General features: G+C 47.2%; 1 protein-coding gene across 1 annotated transcript in view; it reads left to right on the top strand.

Annotated features, from left to right (window-relative positions):
- The window catches only part of CHRNB3 (cholinergic receptor nicotinic beta 3 subunit), a 39,064-nt gene extending 13,290 nt beyond the window's left edge, over positions 1–25,774 (top strand). Inside the window, exons 4-6 of the mRNA XM_074953633.1 lie at positions 13,153–13,262; positions 17,917–18,799; positions 25,556–25,774. Of these exons, the coding sequence (XP_074809734.1) occupies positions 13,153–13,262; positions 17,917–18,799; positions 25,556–25,690 (1,128 nt within the window). The 3' untranslated portion in view covers positions 25,691–25,774. The remainder of the gene's footprint in view (positions 1–13,152; positions 13,263–17,916; positions 18,800–25,555) is intronic.
- Positions 25,775–26,757: the final 983 nt, after the last annotated feature.

Here is a 26,757-nt window from a genome sequence, read left to right as displayed (position 1 = left end):
GATTGCAGAGCCATTGGCCATTATCTTTGAAAATTCATGGCGATTGGGGGAGGTCCCGGACGATTGGAAAAAGGCAAATATTTAAAAAAAGGGAAGAAAGAGAACCTGGGAAACTACAGACCGTTCAGCTTCACTTCAGTCCCCGGCAAAATCATGGAGTAGGTCCTCAAGGAATCCATTTTGAAGCACTTGGAGGAGAGGAAAGTGATCAGGAACAGTCAACATGGATTCACCAAGGGCAAGTCATGCCTGACCAACCTGATTGCCTTCTATGATGAGATAACTGGCTCTGTGGATATAGGGAAAGCGGTGGATGTGATATATCATGACTTTAGCAAAGCTTTTGATACGGTCTCCCACAGTATTCTTGACAGCAAGTTAAAAATGTATGGATTGGATGAATGGACTATAAGGTGGATAGAAAGCTGGCCAGATTGTCAGGCTCAACAGGTAATGATCAATAGCTCGATGTCTAGTTGGCAGGCAGTATCAAGCAGAGTGCCCCAGGGGTCAGTCCTGGGACCAGTTTTGTTCAACATCTTCATTAATCATGATGGGATTAATTGCACCCTCAGCAAGTTTGCAGATGATACTAAACTGGGAGGAGAGGTAGATATGATGGAGGGTAGGGATAGGGTCCAGAGTGACCTAGACAAATTAGAGGATTGGGCAAAAAGAAATCTGATAAGGTTCAACAAGGACAAGTGCAGAGTTCTGCACTTAGGAAGGAAGAATCCCATGCACCTCTACAGGCTGGGGACCGACTGGCTAAGCAGCAGTTCTGCAGAAAAGGACCTGGGGATTACAGTGGATGAGAAGCTGGATATGAGTCAGCAGTGTGCCCTTGTTGCCAAGAAGGTCAATGGCATATTGGACTGTATTAGTAGGAGCATTGCCAGCAGATCGAGGGAAGTGATTATTTCCCTCTATTCAGCACTGTTGAGGCCACACCTGGAGTATTCCATCCAGTTTTGGTCCCCCCACTACAGAAGGGATGTGGATAAATTGGAGGGCAATGAAAATGATTAAGAGGCTGGAGCACATGACTTATGAGGATAGGCTGAGGGAACTGGGGTTATTTAGTCTGCTGAAGAGAAGAGTGAGGGGGGATTTGATAGCAGCCTTCAACTACCTGAAGGGGGGTTCCAAAGAGGATGGAGCTAGGCTGTTCTCAGTGGTGGCAGATGACAGAACAAGAAGCAATGGTCTCAAGTTGCAGTGTGGGCAGTCTAGGTTGGATATTAGGAAACACTATTTCATTAGGAGGGTGGTGAAGCACTGGAATAGGTTCCCTAGGGAGGTGGTGGGAATCTCCATCCTTAGAGGTTTTTAAGGCCCTGCTTGACAAAGCCCTGACTGGGATGAGTTATTTGGTGTTGGTCCTGCTTTGAGCAGGGGATTGGACTAGATGACCCCCTCAGGTCTCTTCCAACCCTGATATTCTATGATTCTGTGCTCCATCACTGACCATTTTAAAATCAAGATCTAAAAGATCTGCTGTGGGAATTATTTTGTGTTATGCAGAGTCAGACTCCCTAGATGATCACAATGGTCCCTTCTGGCCTTGGAGTCTATGGATAAGAAGGTAAGGCTCCAAAAAGAGCTTCAACTAGTGCATGAGTAACATGTGAAAGAGGGACATACAAGCCTTGGGGGATTATCGTGAGAATTTTCATATATCCACAGCTGTGGGTTTATAAAGCCATGAGCACACAGTAAACCATGTAATCATTATTTAGGTCACTGGTTAATGTTGAATTTAAGATTGTAGTCTCTGTAGAGCAGGGAACTGTCTCTATGTACAGCACAATAGGGCCCTGATCTCCGTTAGAACCAATAGGTGCTACTGTAATACAAATGCATAAATAATAACAGCTGTAATGGATCCCCACTGGGAACTGAGTTATGGTGTTTGCATGCTCAAGTACCTGCATGCCTAGTTTTTTGACAGGTTGTCTGGAAATACCTTTAAAAAAAAAGCGGATCTTGGCGGGTTACTAGGGTATCAGGTTACCCGTGGCCTGGGGAAGGAAGGGGCGAGGGAATTCTTCAGTGTTGAGACATTGCACTACAAGTTCCAGATACAGCCTTCAGGTAGTGAAGTTACAGTTACAGAAATTGCAGTTTATTCTGCCTGGTCCTCCCAAAGGCCAATGAGAAGAAACTCCTTTGGTGATATAATGGGGAAGGGGCTGGGTGGTATCTGAGAAACAAAAATTCTGAAGCACCTCTGGGGCTTGCACCAGTCCCAGGTGGATGGGAAAGGCAGCTGGGTGGATACCCATGGGGAAGAGCTGAAAGTTAGGATCTCTGTGGTTGGTAAATGTGTATTAGAGAAAATGATCCACAGAAACACAGACAGTAGGAGGCTGGAAAGAAGCTAAGGTTCCCCTGGGCCCAACTGTAGGAGATGCCACACCCATCCTTTCTATGGGGCCTGTCACGGTGCAGGACTCTCCCCTGTGGCACCTCCTGCTGGTCTCTCAGGGAATTAGCTCTTCCAGCCTCCGGAGCACCCTCTGCAGGCCACTTGCTCCGCTTGCCACTGCCCCCCCCCATGTCCCTCCCAGACCCCAGTGCCCCTTTCTTTGGGGTGCTGCCCCCTGGCAGTGCCCCACAGTCTCTGGGTCTCCCCCTCCCAGGGGAACCCACAACCCCCACCTCACCTCAGTATATGGCTACTGCCTAGTCACCATCTAGCCCCCATTCACTGGGGCAGACTACAGTATATAAGCCAATCATCACAGACATGGAGGGGTTTGGACCTGCTGCCTCTGCCTACCAGTGAGCTTCCCCCTGCAACCCCAGTACCCTGTCTTAGGCCATCTGCCAGGCCTGCAGCCTGGGGCTTTTTCAGTCTGGAGCTTCCCAGCTCCTCTGGCCTTCCCCAGCCCTGCTTCACCTTAGGTACCCAGGTATGCTCCCCAGCAGCCAGGCCCATCTCCCTCTAAAGGCAGAAAGAGAGTCTACTCCTGGCCCACTGCCCTTTTATAAGGGCCAGCTGAGGCCTGATCGGGGCATGGCCACAGCTGAGTCTGCTTCCCCCAATCAGCCTGGGAACCGCTTGCTCCCAGCCACAGCCCTCTCCTGGGCTGTTTTAAGCCCTTTAAGGCTGGAGTGGGTGACCACCCTTCTACAGGGCCCATTGACTGTTCTGCCCTGGGGTCCGGAATTGCTGTCAGCAGCCCTCGCTCTAGGGCTGGAGGCGCTCAGGCGGCCTGGGGCAGGGGCAGGCTGGCGGCTGCAGGAGGGGTGGGGCCTCAGGCAGAAGGGGCAGGCCAGGCGGGGGGTTAGCCTCCCCAAGCCCACGGTTCATCTGCCACCCATGACTGTTCACCTTGCTGACACAAAATGGCACCTTAGCACAGGGAGATATCGGTGCAGGTCGGGGAGTGCGATGTCACAGACTGCACTTGTGCGGAAGCCTGTTTTACTACAGGGACTGGCCCAGGTTCCCTCCTGCATCAAGGACGGTTGGGGAGCAAGTTATGTCTCCTGGATTCTATTGGTACATTGGCACAGGTCCCAGTCCACTGGTGTGAATTAGAGCAGGCTAGGGACTGCTCTAATTTATGCCAGCTGGCAGTGTTCTCTGTGCGGCTAAATGTCACTTGAGGATTGGCATCATGCAGGCACCTGCGCAGCATAAGAGATGGCACATATGTAGCTGCAGGAGCACACAAGAGCATAAACTGGGACTCTGATCACAATTCCCTGCTTCCCCCTTGCTCTGCGGAGGAGTGAGTTACATCACTCCTTTTTGTGGAGCAGCTCACTCATCCCGTGCACCCGACCAGGTTCTCTGGCCAACCAGTAGGAAAATAGAGCCAGGTCTCCTCTCATTCCCTTCCCCTTTCCCTTGCCTTCCCTGCCCACTTGCTCATCGGGAGGAGTATTGGGTGAACATCTCCTCCTGTCCCCTCCCAGCAGATTCCCAAGGGTGGATTCAACATCACTTGGAGTCTTTACATCAAGATTGTATGTCCTTCCAAAATAAAGCACTTGGTCAGTGGGCTTGGTGCAAGAACCATTGGGGGAGGTTCTTTGGCTTGTGCTATGCAGCAGGTCAGACTAGATGGTCATCATGGTCCCTTCTGGCCACAAAACCAGTGAATCTATGTGTTTGTACAGCGATTAACGAAGCGAGACTGGCTCCAGCGTGGGGCCCTTCGGTGGTAATGTTACACCATCGTAACCCTTCTGCCAGGCCAAGTTGATAGCAGCAAGGGCCGGGTTCAGTACACAGGGGTTCCCTCTCATCAAAGCAAATGCAAAAGTGGCTCGAGCCCCCACCCAGTGACCTGGGAAAATCTTACACACCCCCTGGGCGCCTCAAAGAGGCAATACTTCCCCTCTCGCAAGCACAGAGTCTCGGTGTAGCAGAGAATTTTTAATAACATGAGGTAAACAACATCAGCATTAAATTGGGGAGACATCACAACTAGTGTTCATTAACCAAACATGAGCAAAGACCCACCCCAGCAAATTGGGCCACATCCTTTCCCTTGGGTTCTTGAGTCCCAGAACCCAAACGTCTCTTGAGTCCAGCAATCCACAAATCACCCAAAGTCCAAAAAGTCCAGCCCCAGAGTTCAAAAGTTCATCTGCATAGTGTTACTCCCCAGTCTGGCTAAAATGTGCCTGTGTGTGGGGGAAAGAGGTAAGGGGCACCTTACGTGTCCTGAAGCTGACTGCCCCACAAGGCTCTGCTCTGCTGTCTCACGACCGGCTCCACTCTGCACAGCTCGCTGTCTCACGAACAGCTCTGCTCACCTCACTGTCTCACGAACGGCTCCGCTCTGCACAGCTCGCCGTCTCACAAACAGCTCTGCTCAGCTCAGCTCACCTCGCCGTCTCACGAACACTCCGCCAGCCTATCCATGAACAGCACCACTGCACGCTAGATCTTCCGGCTCCCCACTACTTGACACAGTGCTCAGTGATTTCAGCTCATAGTAGTGGGAGCCTTAGTGCTGGTGCACTATAAGGCCAAAATGAATTCAGCACAGTACCTGTAGCAAGACTCTTAATAGACCCAAAATTAGCTTTGACATTCCACAGTGGAGAGAGACAGAGGTGCAATTGGTGTTTCAAGCCCTCACAAAGGGGCCCACACCACCAGGTACTAATACCTATCTCAAGCCTCTCTCAATTCACAGAGTTTTGGAACCCATGTCCCTTGCCTAGCGAGTGCTACTTAGTTGATGGTGAGTCCCTCCATCATAACAAAAGGCCAAATACAGTTCCAAGCACAGTTCCCATAATCAGGGTAATAACAATTTATTCTTCCCGCCCCAATAACAGAGACACTGGAGATCCCACAACAGCCAAAGTGACCATTTGGGCAGTTATGGCCTCATTCTAGGTGGGGTGGGTGTGGCTATGCAAATGAGATCAGCCCCTGAAGTTCTTTTCCACAACTTGCCACACCTCACCACTAGATGTCAGGGTGGAGCTCATCCTGACTCTGCTTACACCATAATACAAATTATTATTAATAGTAATGATGGGCAGCAAATATGGACATGGGTTGGCCATATAATATGGATGCAAGCAAAACAAAGGCCAGTGTGATCTGGGCTGCATACGCAATGGCATCACATCCCAGAGCAGGGAGGTAGCAGTCCCCCTCTATTACTCTGATAGATCCCCATCTGTAACCCTGCATTCAGCTGTGGGTCCTTATTAGCCCCAAGATAGTGACAGACTGGAGGGAGTTCAGAGAAGAACAAGAAAAACAATCTGAGTCCTGGAGGGACTAATATACAAAGCGGGCTTAGAAGGGGTAATATGTACAGCTTGGCTAAGCCATAACTGAAGGAGGACACAACAGACTACAAATCTCTGATGTGTGTAACCAGCAAGGAGGAGGAGGAATTATTAGTGCAATACCCAGGGCTGTAACTAGGAGTAATGAGATGAAACTAAGAAATGGAGCATTGAGGCTGAATAGCAAGAAGAGCTATCTGTCAGTATTAGGCTGTACGTTATTCTCCCCAGTCTTAAGTGGTGGATACTCAGGGTATGTCTTCACTACCCACCGGATCGGCGGGCAGCGATGGATCCAGCAGGGATTGATTTATCTAGACTAGACGCGATAAATCGACCCCTGAGCGCTCTCCTGTTGACTCCTGTACTCCAGCGCCGTGAGAGGCGCAGGCGGAGTCGAGGGGGGAGCGGCCGCACTCAACTCACCGCAGTGAAGACACCACGGGAAGTCGATCTAAGTACGTCAACTTCAGCTATCTCATTCATGTAGCTGAAGTTGCGTAACTTAGATCGATCCCACGCCCTAGTATAGAGCAGGGCTCAGTCTAGGTGGATTTGGCAAAACATCAGGCAATGCCCGTCCATCCACAGGGAGCAGCTATCAACGGTGAGAATTACAGGCACCAGCATGAGCTGATATCACTGTAGTGGCTAAGACGCTGGAGTAAAAATCAGGAAACCTGGGTTCTAGTCCTGGCTCTTCCACAGACCTGTGGTGAGACCGTGGCAAATCTCTATGTTTCCCCTCCCACCCCTTGTCCACTTAGGCTGTAAGCTCTTTGGGCTAGAGACTCTTTCTCACTGTGTGTCTGTACAGCGCCCAGCACAATGCGGTGCTGATCTCCATTGGAGCATCTAGGTGCTATGGTAATATAAATGATAATTCTAATTACAGTGCATGAAAATGGATATAGCCTTAACAAGAAAGCAATAGGAAACTAATTCAATGCAGTTGCGTGACCATTGCCTTTTTTAATGTGTTGGCTAATTCTCCTTTGTATCAGTAAAACAATCTTGAAGATATTAAAGTACGTAGTTTTATTTAAAGCAATATGTTAGGTGTCCTCACTTCAGTGACCAGCATCGATACTCCGCGTAATGCAGAGGCTGCCGACTGCTACTGCTGCGGGTACCAGGTAGCCCTTTCTGAATTACTGAAGTACTGCTGCTGTATTATGGCATGGAAAAATTCACTCAAACATCTTGGAAGCATTTCCCAAGGAATGAAATCAGTAAATCCTCCCAGGCCTCCCCATTCCACTCCCCCAAATAAAATAAAGGAAAAAGTAGACAGCACAACATCCTCCTATTTGCAATCCTAGTTGATTATTATTTGTGTCGCCCTTTTGCCCTGAGTGGTTAGCCAAAATTCAGGGCCTTGCAGGGTTGTTTTCATTAGGAGGCAAAATCGGTGACACAATTTATGTATATTCTTGGTGTAATCTTGTTTATTCACAGAGTGTCCACAAGGTCCCATTTCCCCAAACACAGTTGAGGCAGACGGTAGGCAGGTTCCTTGCTCAGAAATCCCCAAGACTGACGCTCCAGGGAGCCCTGTGCTCAAGCTCTGTTTCTGCTTCCTCTCAGGGTGACAATCATGACTCCTGCTGGCTTTCTCTTTCCAGCACACACAGCCTAGTCCCTGCGCTGGCAACCAGGGAAACCCTTGTTAATCTACCTGGGTTAGCTCTAGCTTGCCATGAGACCTATTGCTTTAGGCAGAAGCCCACATTGTCTGCAGCTGCATGATTGTGCCTTCTGTTGATCCTGAAGAGGGTGCTTGGCCCCCACTGGCATTAACAAGGCCAGTGATTGTCTTAGATTCTAGACCCACCTGATGGCAGCCATTAGCCCCTTTCAGCCATCATTAGTAGTTACGATTTGTATTGTGGTAGCATCCACAGACCCCAGTTGTGGACCAGCACTCCATTGTGCTAGGTGTGGTACAGGCACAGACCAAAGAGACCGTCCCTGCCCTGCAGATCTTATCATCTAAGTGTAAGGTCAGGGTTACAGTACAGACCTATATCAGGATAACTACAGTGCTTAGGCCGGGCTGTGAAAATTACACACACCCTGAGTCATGTAGTTATATTGAACTAACCCCCTATGCGGACAGCACTAGCTCGACAGGAGAGCTTCTCCTGTCAACAGAGCTACTGCCTCTCGGGGAGGTGGATTAATTATGCCGATGGGAGAAGCTCTCCGTCGGCATAGGAGCACTTTCACTTAGGCGCTACAGTGGCCCAGCACAGTGTTTTAAGTGTGCACCTGCCCTAAGACAAGAGACAACATGTGCAGACAGACAAATAGACAGGGGAGCACAAAGACAGTAGTAGAAATTATCTAATTATCCAGTGGCTCTGTGTGCATATGACTCAGGGAGGGGCTCTGTCCCTGGGAGGAAGCAGGGCCAAGGGCAGACTCAGAGTCTGCAAGGCAACCCAGAGGGAGAGAGGAGAGACACTCTTTCAAGCGAGAGGACTTGTGTTGGCGTGGGGGAGGACAGCAGGTGCCCGGATGGCTGCCAGCACGCCTGCGCAGAGGAGGGGCACTGTCTGAGAGAAGGGGGCAGGGGTAGAGTCAAATGATAGACGGGGGAAAGCCTGGGAAGTAGAGCTAGCCTGGCCAATAGGAAGTGAAATGCCTGCCCCTGGGAGCGTTGGAGAGGGGAGAAGCCATTTTGGGAGTAGTGAGAGCTGGTATGTCCCAGGCCTGCATGCAGCGTCCCCCTGAGAACTGGCCTCTAGGGACCTGGAAGCAACATCCCTCAGCTTGGCCCTTTCCTTCTTCAAGGTGACTCCCAGTTTGTAGAGTTTTGTTGGGGAACCTCCCTCCCCCAGCCTGGCTGAGTTAGCCCCCTAGCTCCCCAGGTAAAATCAGCCACCACATGGCCAGGGCTGCCACCTGCTGGGAGTGTGTCTGAGCGCTGGGGAAGGAGACTAAAGTTAGGGTTTGTAGCAGAGTCATTGTAACCTGCACCTTGAGCCCTGCACCCCTTGGTGGTGAGGGAGTCCTGGCCTGTGGAAGGACAGGTGACACGTTAGGCACTGAAATAAGTTGTAACTTAATTTGAATTTTTGTTCCTCTCTGAGATCCTCTTAGCACTAGAGTCATCCCAGAAAGTTGTTATTTGTGTTACTGTAGTGCCTCTGAGCCCACTCATGGATCCGTTGCACTAGGCACTTTACGAACCCAGAGCAAAAATACAGTCTCTGCCCCAAGGAATTTACAGTCTGTAAGACAAGAGACAACAGATGGATTCAGACAGACTGGGGAGTACAAGCACCCTAATCGCTTAACCACTGTCAAGTTTTTTGTAGACAACACAGCAAAGCAGAGTTTGAAAGAGGGGTTTGAAGGAGGCAGATGAGTTAGTTTTGGGGATGCTTCTCCCTGGTGTGAGGGGCAGCATGGGAGAAAGGATGCAGGGGCTTGTCTGAAAATTTAACAAGTGAGCAAAGGAGGCTGGCATCACAGGACAATTGGTGATGGGAGTTGAGATTTTGATGGTGAATGAGAGATGATAGGTAGGGTGGGGATTGACTGTGAAGGGCCTTGAGAGCGAAGACAAGCAGCTTATATTTGTGCAGTAGAGAAGAGCAAGCCAGTGGAGGGATGCAACTGTAAGTGGGGGAATGTACTGCTATTGTGGGAAACTTTCCTGGCTTATACACTACCCTGGGGAAATGGGCTAGCGAAAGGATCTGAGTCCTCGCTCCGACTTCCTTTACTCAGAGGCCTGCCTGATGTTGAGGGCTCCCTTTCCACTCTCCTGTGTGACAGAGTCCTCGTAACCCAACAAGGCTGGGCCCAGGATTCCTGGGCAGCTCGACCCCCAACCCTGCTGTGGTCACCTAGGACAGGGGCTAGGTTGTCCCCACTCCGGGGTACTCTCTCTTCACTGAGGGCTTCCCTGACCCACTGATCATTAAATACAGTTCAAGCAAATACAATTTATTAAACAGCAATCAATTAAAAAAAAAAATAAGGAAAAAATGGGAAAGGTTAAAGGAAAACCTGTCACCCTGCCCTGTGGCAGGGAACATCACAACCAGCGTCTCTGGGATATCAGGGCAGTTCACAGTCTGTTCCTCACAAGTCCCAGGCTTCCTGCCCAGGCCCTGGCTATGCTGCAGGGATGCCACGGGTCGGACACTTGCTCTGGTGGTGGCCACACGCCCTCAGGCTCTAGGTGGCAGGACCCTTCTTCCCAGCATCAGCCCCCCCAGTTTGGGATTACAGTCCCCCTCCCAGTCTCGCTTGCAAGGCCTCTTGGCTGGGGGCATCTCCCTGTGCTGGGCCCACTGCCCAGGGTCCCCCCTTGTTCTCCCCAGCTACTCACTGCACCCGGCTTCGGACTACTCCAGCTCCAGCCCCAACTCCAGCCCCAGCACTGCTGCTGCTCTGCCTCCAGCTCCCTGGGCTGCTTCTCTCACCTCTCTGGCTCTGGTTGCTGCAGCTCTGCTCCGAGCACAGGTCTGCTCTCTGGGCTGCTTCTGTGGTTCTCTCTGGTTGGCGCAGCCCTGCTTCCCCACTCAGCTCGGGCCCTTGCTCTCTCCTTAGCTCAGCCCCACTCTGTTCCAGGTAATTCAGAACCCCCACGACTCCATCATTAGCCTGCCTGCCCTGTCAGTCAGGCTGACCTGGAGCATTGGTCTCTCCCCATTGTTCCTGGGGACTCTCAGTCTCAAGGTCCTGATTTCCCGTCAACCCTTCCCCTTCCTTTTGGTACTGGGAGCTAGCCAACCAAAAACCCCCACTGCGTTTTAGTAAGGGGCCAACAGTCCCTTACACAAAGAGAGGGGTGACAAGGTCAAAGCCGCAGGCTAGGAGAATGAGCTGTGTAGCAGCAATCTCAACGGATATCAGTGGGGCATCATCCCTAATGGCAGACTCATTGCAAATGCTGCATATCCCTAGTATGTGAGGTGCCAAAGAATGTTGCATTCTCGGATATCCATAACCAATCAGCAAGTACCAGGCAGGATGTTTCTGGGAAAACCCAGGGGCTATTTAGGCCCTGTCTCCTGAACTTTTACCGAAAGCTGCTGTTATTATTGGTATTGATTTTAGTTCTCTCTTCTCTCTTTGCAATCTCCCAGGGCAACCTAAAAACCCCCATAAATAATGAATACAGCAGCAAAAGTCTCTCTCACTGTGAGAATTGCTCATATCCCCAGCTCTTCAGACTGGGCACCACGTGATCCAAAGTTAACAAAGCTAACCAAAGAAACAAAGCAAGGAGGTGGAAAATCGTGCCAAAGCTCAGTGCGGAAAGCAAGGCCTGCACCTGACTTACTCCTAAAACATGAACTCACCAGCATCCCTGTCATAAATATAAAGGGAAGGGTAAACCCCTTTAAAATCCCTCCTGGCCAGAGGAAAAATCCTCTTACCTGTAAAGGGTTAAGAAGCTAAAGGTAACCTCGCTGGCACCTGACCAAAATGACCAATGAGGAGAAAAGATACGTTCAAAAGTTGGGAGGAGGGAGAAAAACAAAGGGTCTGTGTCTGTCTGTATGCTGCTTTTGCCGGGGACAGAACAGGAATGGAGTCTTAGAACTTTTAGTAAGTAATCTAGCTACGTATGTGTTAGATTATGATTTCTTTAAATGGCTGAGAAAAGAGCTGTGCTGAATAGAATGACTATTCCTGTCTGTGTGTCTTTTTTGTAACTTAAGGTTTTGCCTAGAGGGATTCTCTATGTTTTGAATCTAATTACCCTGTAAGGTATCTACCATCCTGATTTTACAGAGTTGATTCCTTTACTTCTATTAAAAGTCTTCTTGTAAGAAAACTGAATGCTTTTTCATTGTTCTAAGATCCAAGGGTTTGGGTCTGTGGTCACCTATGCAAATTGGTGAGGATTTTTACCAAACCTTCCCCAGGAAGTAAGGTGCAAGGGTTGGGAGGATTTTGGGGGGAAAGACGTGTCCAAACTACGTTTTCCCAGTTAACCCAGATAAAGTTTGGTGGTGGCAGTGGAAATCCAAGAGTAAAATAATTTTGTACCTTGGGGAAGTTTTAACCTAAGCTGGTAAAAATAAGCTTAGGGGGTTTTCATGCAGGTCCCCACATCTGTACCCTAGAGTTCAGAGTGGGGAAGGAACCTTGACAATCCCCTTCAGCCCCCTTGGTCATCTATCCTGTGCACTGAATGAGGGGGGTCTTGTGGATAACACAGTATGTGATCATGTAATTGAAGACTTTATCGTAATGTATGTGGGTTGCTCAGGCAAGAGAATGAGGGTGGCACAGGCAGCCATAAATCTGGCATTTCCTAACTTCGGTGTGCTTGGATAAAGAACGTTCTTTTAATGTCGTTCTCGTATGTAATTTTTTAGTTTTTTATTAAGGACAAAGGTAAAAAACCATTTCTATTGCATGCCTGCAATACCCCACCCCTCCATCATTTACAGGGTTTGAACCCCAAGACTTCAGTTCTGCAACCCAGCCTGTTACCACTTGAGCTGCAGGACTAACTACAGTACATGGCAGAAGGAGGAAGTGTGGGCCATTGGCAGCATGTGCTGGGTTCATAGGGTGGTCACAGGCAGTCTGATGCCACTCACTCTCTTTCCCACCCAGGAAGGTGGGGGCTCCTACCCTGTGTGGGCCCCCAAGGAGGGGGAGAGTTGTTTGGGACGTGTACTAGGTCCGGGGGTTTATGGGTGGAGCCGGGCTTTGCATTCTCCTGCCAGCTCTGGAAGATGAGGGAGCTCCTGCCCCATACAATTCCCCCAGAGGGGGGTTGGGATGCTGGGTCCCATGTGCCAGGTTGGAGGGGGCAGGGAAGAGGCTCAGGGGATCAGCCTGGATCTCTCCACCCTGGCAGCTGACTGGGGTTCTCCATGCATGTTACTGCTGCTGTTTTGGTTGTGGTGTGAGCCCAGCCTGGGAATGTTCAGTGATTTTGGCAGCCTGCCGACATTTTCCTGAAGGGAAAGAAGGGAGAGAAGGAAAAAATGGTGATTTTTAACCCTTCATGTCTTGACCAAATCTGAATAGACTTTCACAGGATAAAGAAAAGGAACTTCTCTATCCTGAAGGGATTTTCCCTGTCCAATATCACAGGCCTCTTGCGGACAGTGGAGGCGAGAGAGCTTCTCAAAGAAAAGGTTACAAGAATCCTTTTATAATGGAAAGTGTTACAACCTAAATATAGGGGTCACCACCAACTTCAATAATAATAATTAATAATTAATAAATTAATAACAACAACAGTTGTTGTGATACATATATTCCAATCAGGACTTGGGGTCCCATTGTGCTGGGTTTACATCTGTATATTACAATCCCTCTGAGATGGCCCAAAGACCTATCTGGCGGTGGGAGCCTGTTGTGTCTGAATGGAAAGAGAATGTTGTTGGCTCATTGCAGGAATGGACTGACCATAAGTTGTGCTGGAATCCTGAGGACTATGGTGGGATCACGGCGATCCGGGTTCCGTCAGAGTCGCTGTGGCTGCCGGACATTGTTTTGTTTGAAAAGTGAGTATAAGGCTCGTCACGTTTTGAGGCTCATTGCTCAGGGTTTCAGATAGTTGTTTAGACTTATTCAGTGAATCACTAACATTGAGTTCCAGCCATGCTGGCTAGCACCGGGCTTAACCATGGATCTCGTTAGATAGCGACTATCCAGAAATGTGTCTGGACTAGAATGCTGGCTGGCTTAGATTGCTCCATATAATGTCATATACTCTGCCTGGGGTTACATGTTGGGACCACTCAGGAACTGAAGCTGGTGCAGAGTGGAGCTGGACACTGGGAGCGCATTAGATCAGTGCTCTGTGATCTGCACTGGCTTCCAGTAAGGTTTGGGGTGGGATTCAAAGGCCTGAATAGCTTGGGACAGGATTGCCGGAGAGAGATCCTCTCCTTGTGATATACTGCCCCCGCTGAGATCAGTGGAGGCGCTTGAGCTGGATGGAGCTCCCACAGTGTAAGCAAGAGGGAGCTGCTGGCCGGGCATTCTGTCTGAGGGGTCCTCCATTTCAGAACTTGCTCCCCGCATTGGCCTGCCAGAGCCCAGATTTGTTAACTTTCCAGGCAGGCTGCACAGCCCGTCTTTCCCTTCTCTTCCCTAAGGTTGGTGAACAGGGAGTGTGATGAGATGGATTTGTCTAGGGACACAGTCCTTTGTCTATGTCCATATTACGCACTGGACAGGCGTGCCTAGAATTCTGTTTTACAAATTCAAAGAAATAAAAGAATGAAACTCTGGGGCAGTTTGGATTCAGACCTGCACTTTGTGATTCTGGCCTGGGCCTGATGTGTCATTGTTAATCCAATCACACCTGATCCTGGGGAGCGTTCAGATCCAGATCTGAACTCTGGGAGTTTGACATTACTTGCATCCGTGGAGAACACAGGTCACTGCTGGGTACCACCAGCCTGTTGCTAGGAGCAGAGTCTGTAGCATCTCTCCACTACTCCCAGTTGGCCTCGTGTGGCAGAGGGGAGATAGAATAGATGATCCCTGTGGTACTCTGCCAGGGAGGGTTTTTGGAGAAAAGGAGCAATTGCCCATCCCCACTCTCTGGATCAGCTGCTGTGTGAGGCAGGACTCTCCCCTTACTCCCACTTTGCCCATGTCTTATCTTGCAAGTGCACAGGGGCAAAACACCAGGCAGAATTTGGTTCATGTTACTTAAAGGTGCTACAAAACTTCACAGTGTTTCCCTGGCCTCCTAGGTGCCTTCTGTAGACAGACAGTAGAATTAAACAGTTTGTTTGGAGCATGTTTTTGTTCCTTCTCTGCATTCCAGCTACCATGTTACCCTGAAACTTGCACAGAGGAAATCTCCATAGTAGGGAGTGGTTCTGGAGGGAGCAAAATAAGTACACAAAGGAGACAGGTGCAGATGAGATCAGCACATTCTGTTATACCCTATTGACCATCTCCAGTGTGTAGTAGAGCTGAGTAGTGCATCGTGCACTAGCCTAGGCCCTGATCCAGCAAAGCACTTAAACATGGGCTCAACTTTTCTATTATTATTATTTATTGCACACAAAAAAGACATTAAAAAACACTAAGGCTGCAAAGTCAAGCCCTTCAGTTAGAAATTGCCAAAATGAAGGTTGTCCATGCCACCGTAACAGGGCCCTATTGTGAGTCTGCTTTTTTGATAGTCCATTAATTACATGATCACAAACTATTTTTCCCCCACAGGACCCCTGCATCCTTCAGTGACTTTGCAACTTTAACACTCTTTTAACATAGTTTTGCGTGTAATTTCCTGTTTTTAAAAAACAAATCGAAAAAACAGAAAATCCATCACATGGATCCATATTGACACCCACAGGAACATCAGCAGGTTGAAATCTTTAGTTCCACTGCATGGACCTCTGCCACTTGAGATAACAGATGAACTGATAGCAGTAATAGGTTGTCATTCTCTGTGAGGAGCAGCCACTGGGGGAGGCAGGTGAGAGACAGACATTTTTCCAGTGGTTTTCACAGCTATTTGCTGACAGTTGAGGAATATTGAGACTCAGGAATAATTAGTTCCATTCAGGTTCTGGAGGAGAGGACTAGATCACCTCCTGAGGTCTCTTCCAACCTAATCTTCTATGATTCTATGATTCTAGTGCTCCCAGACACTTCTGCCTCTGTCTCACCCAGCCACTCCCTATCCTGCCTCTCCCTCCCCACCCTGGCTCCTTGTCCCAGTTCTAGTCTCCTCACCCAGCCAGTCCCATATCCCCTCCTCCCCCTGATTACTCATCCCAGTCCCAGTTTCCTTGCCCAGCCAGTCCCAGTCTTCCCCTCTGGGGTTCCTGTCCGAGTCCCAGTCTTCCCCCTCCCTGACTCTGTATCCCAGTCTCTGACCAGGCTCCTCATCCCGGGATCTTTGCCTCATTCTCCTTGCCCAGCAAGTGCCAGTGTCTCTCCCACCCCAGCCTCCTCATCCAATCTCCCTGCAATTCCAGCTCTTGTTCCTTCTGTGTTCAACTCAGGCTGTTTCATCCTTCACTCTGCATGTCCCAGCAGGGGGTGTGGGCACCAGAGAGACAATCCCCCTATTTTCACTTCTGGTGCCTGGCACCACAATGCTCTGCAGCACCCAGGAGCAGTGACTTCAAGAAAAGTCCTCGTGAGCCCCTGCAGCCTTTGGCTGGAGCATGCTCAGTGCAGACAGAATCTTCAGAGAATTTCTCAGCCAAGCTCTAACAAGTCTGTGCTGAGCATGTGCAAACTGATAATTTTCAAAGGCTCATAACCAAATGTGGACATTTTTTTAACAGGAATAGCAAAGGCACATCCCTGATGCAAAGGCCATACCCCTACCAAATTTCAACTCCCTGCTCCACAGCATGGAGATGCTAGATTCTCAACACGGGCAAAACAACCTATTTGTCACTCATATAATTCTTGGGAATGGCTGAGCCATTTTAGCTGAAATTTTCCCAGAAATATCAGCTGGCCTGGAAAATTTCAGCCTGAATGGTCAAAGTTTGGCAAAGTTATAAGCAACTGAAAACAGGGTCTTACAATGGGAAGTATCAAGCAACCTTAATAATAGGAAGCCCTATCAGCTCTACCTATAATATTACCATAGAACTACCTACCTGCCAACATATCAAGTGGCTGAAATGGGGTGAGTCCTGCCCCGAGAAGTGGGAGGCCTGATGAGGGGGAGTAGGAGAGTGAGCCCGCCTCACACTCACCTCACAACAGCAGCTCCTGTGGCTCCTGTTCTATGGGGCTGGTTGGCTTGGCTGCTCACTCTAAGCATTGCAACCTGGTCCCTGGTGCACAAGGGCACAGTGCCACTCAGCTTTGGCCCAGCCCTCCAACGTGTGTGTGGCTGGGCCAAATTTGAGGGAGTGATGCAGTGATCCTGAGCACCAGGTTGCAACGTCTGGAGTAGGGAGCCAAGCGCAGCCATCCTCAGGGGGACAGAAACTGCTTCAACCGGTACATGGGGCTTTGGAGGTCAAAGTTGGACAGTATAAACAGGAGAGTACTCAGTAGGGAGGTGATTTTACCGCTGCATGCAGCACTGGTGAGACCAGTGTAAGAACACTGCATCCAGTTCTGGTGTCAATGTTTTTAAAAGGATATTGTAAAATGGGAGAGGGTGCAGAGAAGCCACAAAAATGATCTGAAGGCTGGAGAAAATGCCTAACAGATTTAAAGAACTCCATTTGTTTTGCTTATCAGAAAATAATGTTGAGGACTTGATTACAGTATACACAATACCTGCAAGGGGAGAAAATCCCAGGTACTACAGGGCTCTTTAATCTAGAAAAGAGACGCATAACAAGAACCCGTTGCTGAAAGCTGAAGCCAGACAAATTCAAGTTAGAAACACGGCACAGTGTTTTACCAGAGATGGTAATTAACCATAGGAACCAACTACCAAGGGAAGAGGTAGATTCTCCATCTCTTGATGTCATCTAATCAAGACTGGGTGCCTTTCTGGAAGATATGCCTTAGCCAAACACAAGTTACTGGGCTCAGTGTAGGGATAATGGGGTGAAATGTAATGGTCTGTGATATACAGGAGGTCAGATTAGGTGATCTAATTTTTTCCTTCTGGGCTTAAACTCTATGAATCTGTGAAGGATCTCAAAGTCCCACAAAACCTAGGACTATTGGGAGGTATGGAATTACTGATCCCAACTAAGTTCAGAGCCCCATTGTGCTAGGTGCTGTGTGAACACAGTGAGAGACAGTCCTTGCTGTGAAGAGCTTGCATAGTTACAGACAGCTGATGCTGGTCACCGGAGCTGGCAGTAGAATCAATGTCTCCTGACTTCCAGTCCCATGATTTATCCACTAGTTCATGCTGCCCCCCAGCGTCAGGCACCTGAATAGTTCCACTGACCACTGGGCCATAGTTCATGTGGGGGCATCACATGGAGAGAGACCTGGGGAGTCTAGAAGTTGAGATCTGCTAAACAAGGAAAAGAGTAGCACTTTATAAAGCCCAGGGCCGCCATGACCCTCATCATCTGAGGGATTCCTCCCAGATTTCTAAAGCGGCTGGGATTTATGGAATTCTTTGCCCAATACTTGTACTGTGTCAATGCTCGCACATCTCAAAGGAATAGAAAACAGAACTGGAATCAGAAAATCCAAATGACTGAGCTGGGTCTGGTGAAAAACTGAAACTGATCCTATTTCTCCTCTCCCCAGTGCCGATGGACGTTTTGAAGGCTCCCTGATGACCAAAGCCATAGTGAAATACAATGGGCTTGTTACCTGGACTCCACCAGCCAGTTATAAGAGTTTCTGCACTATGGATGTGACGTTTTTCCCATTCGATAGACAGAATTGTTCCATGAAATTTGGATCCTGGACCTATGATGGCAACATGGTTGACTTGATTTTAGTAGATGAAAATGTTGATAGGAAAGACTTCTTTGATAATGGAGAGTGGGAAATCCTAAATGCCAAAGGCATGAAAGGCAGCAGAAAGGATGGGTTGCATTCCTACCCATTCATTACTTACTCCTTCGTTTTAAGACGCCTCCCACTCTTTTACACTCTTTTCCTAATCGTCCCTTGCCTTGGATTATCTTTTCTAACTGTGCTGGTGTTCTATTTGCCTTCTGATGAAGGGGAAAAACTTTCATTATCTACATCTGTTTTAGTCTCCCTTACCGTTTTTCTTTTAGTAATTGAAGAAATAATACCATCTTCTTCCAAAGTCATTCCTCTGATTGGCGAGTATTTGTTGTTTATTATGATTTTTGTAACCCTATCAATTATTGTTACTGTTTTCGTTATTAACGTGCACCATCGGTCCTCAGCAACCTACCATCCTATGGCTCCCTGGGTTAAAAGACTCTTCCTTCAAAAGCTTCCTAGGCTATTATGCATGAAGGGCCATGTGGACCGCTATTCCTTTTCAGAGGCTGGAGGAACTATCCCAGTGTCAAAATCAAAGCTCTCGGGCAAAAAGAAACAGAAACAAGTCAAGGATGGAGAAAAAATTGTGATTGCTTTTTTGGAAAAAGCTGCTGATTCTATTAGATACATCTCTGGCCATGTAAAAAAGGAGCATTTCATCAGGCAGGTAATGTTAACACGTGAAGAGTACATGGTTGTTCTAATAGAATAAAGATTTTTTTTCATCTACAGCCAGCATAGTTAAATAACTTGTCTTTTCTAATACCTACAAATAGGTTCTTTAGCCACCTAAATGCCTTGTATCTGTTTTACATCAGCATAGCTCCGCTGATTTCAGTGAAGGTATTCTTGATCTACACCAATGTGTCGTGTCAGAATCACACACTAAATATTAAGTATATTTGGCTCTCCAAACTTTTTTGCCCCAATTATCTAGCTGTCTGTTATGATTTTCATTTAAACAAATTAACATAGAAGTGGAAATAACATGGAATTTCCAAAAGATATGATTTTGTGGGGTGATGTATAGAGACAAGTTATGAAAAAGAAATAGAGGTTTTGTTAGTACCATGCTGAAAGGAGCTGTTTGTTGTAGCTACTTCCAATCAGTGGTAAATAATTAATTGTATCCTTTGTTCTGAAGCTTCAGTTCTGAGAGTCTGTTGTTTCCATCTAGCTTTTAGCAGTGGATCAAAGCAATCTGGCCCCAAGATATAGAGAGTTATTATTCTTTTTAAAATTTTCCTGATAACTTCAGAAGATCACTGTGATAGTAGAAATGCAGGTTATGGACAGAGTGGGTTGAAGTGTTTTGAATGATAAAACCAAAAAAGGAAAAACACCACAAATTTTCAGTTACAAAAAAAAAGTGATTTTTTTAAAAAATGAATATTGTTTCAAAAAAACTTCAAAACAAAAATGTGTCCGAGATGTTTATGAATTTGTATTTGTTTGCTCCTTGGCCAGCCCTAGGAAGGGCATGGGAAAACGCTCACAGATCCCCTGCCAGATAGCTACAATGGCTACCCTTAGCCTGGAGAAAGCTATTCAATTCATCTGAATAGTATTAAGGGGAACTTACTCAGGGAAAGCTCCCCTCTAAGTGAATGTGGGCTCTGCCAGCATGCACGTTGCAGGCTCAGGTCATTAGTTACCACAAAAATTCTGAGGAATCAGTCTTGAGCTTCTTTATGCATTAAGCACCTGCTACTTCCCTGCATATGTGAGCGGGGAGTGAATGGGCAAGGGTGGGAGTGGGTGGAACCAATGCTCTGGTCCCACACCAGGTATGCTGTGTTAATGAAAGTGCCCGGTAGAGAAAAGTCCATGTATGACTCTTCCTCTAAAGCCATACAAAATTGTCTGGGAATCTTATATATATGCTCGCAGCTTAGCCACTTCATCCTGCCACCTCAGTATCTGACAGTCCCTAATGTACAAGAAAAGAGCAGGTTCGGGTAAGTCTCTCTCCCCAGTATCCTTTGCAGTGAAGACTGATGCAAAGAAATCATAGTGGGTATGTCTACACTGCAACCATGTCCGCTGACTCTGGCTCACAGGGCTAAAGCTGGACTCTGGCTCATGGGTTTCCAGGCCCCAGCCGGACGGGAACATATACACTGACATTTTATAGCCCTGCAGCCTGAACTATGCAAACCAAAGTCAGCTGATCTGGGCCAGCCGCGGATTGCAGTGTAGTCATAGCCTTAGTGTCTCAGCAACAACCTTGTCTTCCTTAACTGCTCCCTTTAGTCCATGGTGACCCAGTGGACCTACTGATTCTTTTTCAAGCATCTTGCTTCTGATATACATAAATAATATCTTGTTTGTTTTCATACATGTAGCTTTTTGCTCTTCACAATCCCTTTTAGCCTTTCTAATTTCCCTTTCACATATTCCCTCCTCAGCCTCAAGTTTGTTTGGCTTCACAAGGGTCAGATTTCCAAATTCGGAAGGATTTCTTTTGGCTCAAATAGGCTCCCAAGCCCTGCCAGTTAGCCATGGCAATCAGCTTCTTTCCTTCCTGATTCCCTTTTGTTCAGGGCACTCACCCCTTCTGGCACTCTAGTATTGCTTCCATACGTGGCATCTCTGTGGTACCTAAGGGTTTTACTTTCTTTCCTTCTGACTGTGAGACCCTCTAGGCTAGCTGCCTCATTTTATAGAAATCACACAACCATACCTGCTCCTTCCCCAGAGTCAGGCTAGAACCTCGGCCTTTTAGTGAGCAGCCTCGTTTTACTGAAATCTCTCTTTCTATAAAAAGAAAAGGAGTACTTGTGGCACCTTAGAGACTAACCAACTTATTTGAGCTTAAGTTTTCGTGAGCTACAGCTTACTTCATCGGATGCATACTGTGGAAATTACAGAGGACATTTTTATACACACAGACCATGAAAAAATGGGTGTTTATCACTACAAATTTCAGAGTAACAGCCGTGTTAGTCTGTATTCGCAAAAAGAAAAGGAGTACTTGTGGCACCTTAGAGACTAACCAATTTATTTGAGCATAAGCTTTCGTGAGCTACAGCTCACTTCATCGGATGCATACTGTGGAAAGTACAGAAGATCTTTTTATACACACAAACCATGAAAAAATGGGTGTTTACCACTACAAAAGGTTTTCTCTCCCCCCACCCCACTCTCCTGCTGGTAATAGCTTATCTAAAGTGATCACTCTCCTTACAATGTGTATGATAATCAAGTTGGGCCATTTCCAGCACAAATCCAGGGTTTAACAAGAACGTCTGAGGGGGGGGCGGGAAGGAATAAACAAGGGGAAATAGGTTACTTTTTATAATGAATCAACCATTCCCAGTCTCTGTTCAAGCCTAAGTTAATTGTATCCAATTTGCAAATTAATTCCAATTCAGCAATCTCTCTTTGGAGTCTGTTTCTGAAGTTTTTCTTTTGTAATATCGCACCTTTCATGTCTGTAATCGCGTGACCAGAGAGATTGAAGTGTTCTCTGACTGGTTTATGAACGTTATAATTCTTGACATCTGATTTGTGTCCATTTATTCTTTTACGTAGAGACTGTCCAGTTTGACCAATATACATGGCAAAGGGGCATTGCTGGCACATGATGGCATATATCACATTGGCAGATGTGCAGGTGAACGAGCCTCTGATAGTGTGGCTGATGTTATTAGGCCCTGTGATGGTGTCCCCTGAATAGATATGTGGGCACAGTTGGCAACGGGCTTTGTTGCAAGGATAGGTCCCTGGGTTAGTGGTTCTGTTGTGTGGTATGTGGTTGCTGGTGAGTATTCGCTTCAGGTTGGGGGGCTGTCTGTAGGCAAGGGCTGGCCTGTCTCCCAAGATTTGTGAGAGTGTTGGGTCGTCCTTCAGGATAGGTTGTAGATCCTTGATAATGCGTTGGAGGGGTTTTAGTTGAGGGCTGAAGGTAATGGCTAGTGGCGTTCTGTTATTTTCTTTGTTAGGCCTGTCCTGTAGTAGGTGACTTCTGGGAACTCTTCTGGCTCTATCAATCTGTTTCTTCACTTCAGCAGGTGGGTATTGTAGTTGTAAGAATGCTTGATAGAGATCTTGTAGGTGTTTGTCTCTGTCTGAGGGGTTGGAGCCAATGCGGTTGTATCGCAGAGCTTGGCTGTAGACAATAGATCGTGTGGTGTGGTCAGGGTGAAAGCTGGAGGCATGTAGGTAGGAATAGCGGTCAGTAGGTTTCCGGTATAGGGTGGTGTTTATGTGACCATCGTTTATTAGCACTGTAGTGTCCAGGAAGTGGATCTCTTGTGTGGACTGGACCAGGCTGAGGTTGATGGTGGGATGGAAATTGTTGAAATCATGGTGGAATTCCTCAAGGGCTTCTTTTCCATGGGTCCAGATGATAAAGATGTCATCAATATAGCGCAAGTAGAGTAGGGGCGTTAGGGGACGAGAGCTGAGGAAGCGTTGTTCTAAGTCAGCCATAAAAATGTTGGCATACTGTGGGGCCATGCGGGTACCCATAGCGTGCTGCTGATTTGAAGGTATACATTGTCCCCAAATGTAAAATAGTTATGGGTAAGGACAAAGTCACAAAGTTCAGCCACCAGGTTAGCCATGACATTATCGGGGATAGTGTTCTTGACGGCTTGTAGTCCATCTTTGTGTGGAATGTTGGTGTAGAGGGCTTCTACATCCATAGTGGCCAGGATGGTGTTATCAGGAAGATCACCGATGGATTGTAGTTTCCTCAGGAAGTCAGTGGTGTCTCGAAGGTAGCTGGGAGTGCTAGTAGTGTAGGGCCTGAGGAGGGAGTCTACATAGCCAGACAATCCTGCTGTCAGGGTGCCAATGCCTGAGATGATGGCGCGCCCAGGATTTCCAGGTTTATGGATCTTGGGTAGTAGATAGAATATCCCAGGTCGGGGTTCCAGGGGTGTGTCTGTGCGGATTTGATCTTGTGCTTTTTCAGGGAGTTTCTTGAGCAAATGCTGTAGTTTCTTTTGGTAACTCTCAGTGGGATCAGAGGGTAATGGCTTGTAGAAAGTGGTGTTGGAGGCATTTGTGGTGGAAATGGCCCACCTTGATTATCATACGCATTGTAAGGAGAGTGATCACTTTAGATAAGCTATTACCAGCAGGAGAGTGAGGTGGGGGGAGAGAAAACCTTGTGTATTGAGAAACACCCATTTTTTCATCGTCTGTGTGTATAAAAACATCTTCTGTATTTTCCACAGTATGCATCCGATGAAGTGAGCTGTAGCTCACGAAAGCTTATGCTCAAATAAATTGGTTAGTCTCTAAGGTGCCACAAGTACTCCTTTTCTTTTTGTGAATACAGACTAACACGGCTGTTACTCTGAAACCTCTCTTTCTATAGTGTCACTGTCACTCCCCCCCATCCCCAAGCTAATCTGCATAGCTGTAAATGAAGTGTACATAGCAGTTAAGCTTGTTAAAGAGCTTGCTAGCCCTGGTGATTAAAGTCCTCTCTTTAGCTGCTGGACAATAGCAGGACAAGCTTCCCACAGCCAAACAGCCCTGCCAGCGTACCTCATTCAGGGAGGGAGGAGACTTTCTCTGAGGGCATCACCGTCATTCTTCCTGCCTCACTACATGAACCAGGCACCAATCAACCCTGTTCTGCGCCCAGTTTTCCAGCTCTCTTACATTCAGATGTAAAAATGCCACAGCAGCCACTATTTTGCGGCAGAGCGTGGCTCCAGTTTGGCCTCTCGGTCTCTTGCCTGGAGGTCAGAAAGGCTTGTTTAGGCAGCCTGCTAGCAGATATTCTTAAAAGATGTCTCTTCTTTTGTACTCCTGGCATGGGTGTATGCTGTTGGGCCACTTAGGGTATGGCTACATGGCACATTAAGCTGGGGCTGTGACTCAGGTTTGAGCCCAAGCCCCCCTTCCATTCACACACCAATCAGTCTGATTTGGGTCAGCAAGCACACGGGCCCTGAGTGGACCTGCTGCAGCGTGGGACAGAGCCCGAGTGCTCCTGTGACTTGGGTCCAAGCCCTGTCATTTTGCAGCAGGGCACAGCTCCAGCCACAGGCCTGTGTCAGCCAGTCTGCATAGTGCCATATGGCCCTGTTAGCATGGCTCTGAGACCTGGGTCCAGCAACTGTAAACTCAGGTTTACAATGCAGTGTGGCTTTTCAAACGCAGGTTTGGAAACACTCAGTCCACAAGCCCGTGTCTCACAGACCTGGTTACAATACAGCATCGACTAGCCTGACCAGATAGCAAGTGTCAAAAATCGGGACAGGAGGTGGGAGTAATAGATGCCTGAGTGAGAAAAAGACCCAAAAACCGGGACTGTCCCTATAAAATTGGGACATCTGGTCACCCTAGTGTAGACATACCTTGAATTACTTATCCTAGCTAAGGGCAGCAGGGTAGGTAATTTTCAGAAAAGGATCAGTTTTGGGTGTGCATGATTCTTTCTGATGACTAAGTTTCAGAGTGACTAGGTTGGCCAAACAAATGGTAACTAATGGACCAGAAAAAAGAAAAGGAGTACTTGTGGCACCTTAGAGACGAACAAATATATTTGAGCATAAGCTTTCATGAGCTACAGCTCACTTCATCGGATGCATCTGATGAAGTGAGCTGTAGCTCACGAAAGCTTATGCTCAAATAAATTGGTTCGTCTCTAAGGTGCCACAAGTCCTCCTGTTCTTTTTGCAGATACAGACTAACACGGCTGCTACTCTGAAACCTGTCATAATGGACCAGAGTCACCAGTACCCTTTAGCACCTCTGTACCACGACTGAAACACAAAGCAAATAACCCTGCCAATTAAAGTGCATTTAGAACAGCTGGAGCCTCTCGGGGACTCTGGCCCAATATCTGCAATGCGTTAAAAGGGAATCTACAGGAAAAACAATATTTTGCATTTTGATCTCTGTGTCCATGGTCACAGGCTCTCCGTGTGAAACTGGGAGGATAAAAACTTTCTCCTGGTTTGTTTTACATTAGGCGTGCCGGGATGTGCCAGAACTTACAGCTGGGAATGCAAACTCCCATTTCTTCCTCAATGCACTGTGTGTTTTAGGCTCTGACCCAGCAAAGCACTCAAACCTAGTGAAGTAAATGGGACGGCTCACATTCGGAAAGCTCTGCCTGAGGCTTTGCTGGATCGATGGCAAAGTACTTGAGGGTGAATCTTTTAAAAAATCTTTATCAAACCATTTTAAGGCCCCAATCCTGTAAACACTTATACATGTGCTTAATTTTAATCACTGCAGCACACTCATTGGAGTCAATGGGACTACTCAGGTAAGCATGTGCGTAAGTGTTTGACGGATTGGGGCCCAAAGGAACAATATTTACGGCATTGGCAACATTTGTTCAAAATTATAACTAGCACAGACCATATTTTTAATTGCAATTTTTGCAGCTGAAATATATTGAAACTTGTAAGAAAAAGAACCAAGCTAATATTGTTGTTATTGTTTCTTCTAGGTAGTTCAAGACTGGAAATTTGTAGCTCAAGTCCTCGATCGGATCTTCCTGTGGTTATTTTTGGTGGTGTCAGTGACAGGTTCTGTCTTAATATTTACCCCCGCTTTACAGGCGTGGTTAAGCAGCAGTTTATAGGAATAAATTCATGTGTTAATGTGGAGAATGGCTGAAAGATACAGTTGCCCCTTGAGACTGATGGGTCTTTTAACTTTCAATGAGTGCAGGGTCGACAAAACCAAATTGAGATGGAAATGAAAATTCATTGCCTTCTGGCTGCAGTAAATGATATTGATAATAAAAATAATTATGCTTCTCACTTGAATAGTGCTTTACATCTGCAAATTGCTGTACAACTTGAGGGCTCAATTGTGTAACCCTTAGGTTTCTGGGTATTTACTTGCCCATTGAAATCAATGAAACTACTTGTGTGTGTAAGTGTTCACTAATGTGAGCAACGTTTGCACAACTGGGCCCTAATTAATTAATCCTATAAAGGCTGATTATATTACAATATGATTTCATGATTTTTTTTGAAAGGTGACTGTTTCTTTTTGATCCAAATAGTCTGTTAACAAATGGGATCCTCATGTATTAAATATGCTACGTTCAAAGAAAAATTAAATAGTCTAGGAATACACAGGGCACTGATGCGCTAAGGTTTTGTCAGTCCACCTTGTTATCTTTAAGTGTAATAAGCACAGCTGTTTTATATACCTATCTAGGTGTTTCATAACCGGCTATTACAAGGTGTGTGTTTGTGCATTAGAAAATATACAAGTTACAGGTGGGATTTTCCAAAGTGCTCTGCTTTGGCATAACTCTGCTCCCATTGAGGTCACTGGAATATAAACCCTAGGATTAGCAGGTTTGTGGAAACAGAATGTCTTAACTCCCCCTAGAAGAACTGAGGGCATACTCCTACCTCCTTCCAGATTATTTGCATACATTGGTTTCTGTCTCCCCTATTGGTAAATGAGGAAAATTGTGGGCCTGTACTGGCTGGCAGGTATAATTTGCATTTATGTCAGGAGGCGTTCCCAAAGCTGTGCAATTTGAGTTTGCTCATGTTCCAGACTTACAAACTGTGATACATTTTCTGTGTAATTTCAGGTACATGAAAGCAAGGGTTAAGTGTAACAAGACTGAGAGTCTGGGAGAATAACATGAGGGGGAAAGGAGTCCAGGAGAGCTGGCTGTATTTT

This window comes from Natator depressus, chromosome 5 (genome assembly GCF_965152275.1).
Source record: "Natator depressus isolate rNatDep1 chromosome 5, rNatDep2.hap1, whole genome shotgun sequence".
In the NCBI taxonomy this organism is placed as follows: domain Eukaryota; kingdom Metazoa; phylum Chordata; order Testudines; family Cheloniidae; genus Natator; species Natator depressus.
The sequence above is the reverse complement of the archived record's forward strand: the minus strand, read 5'-3'. Positions and strand labels throughout refer to the sequence as shown.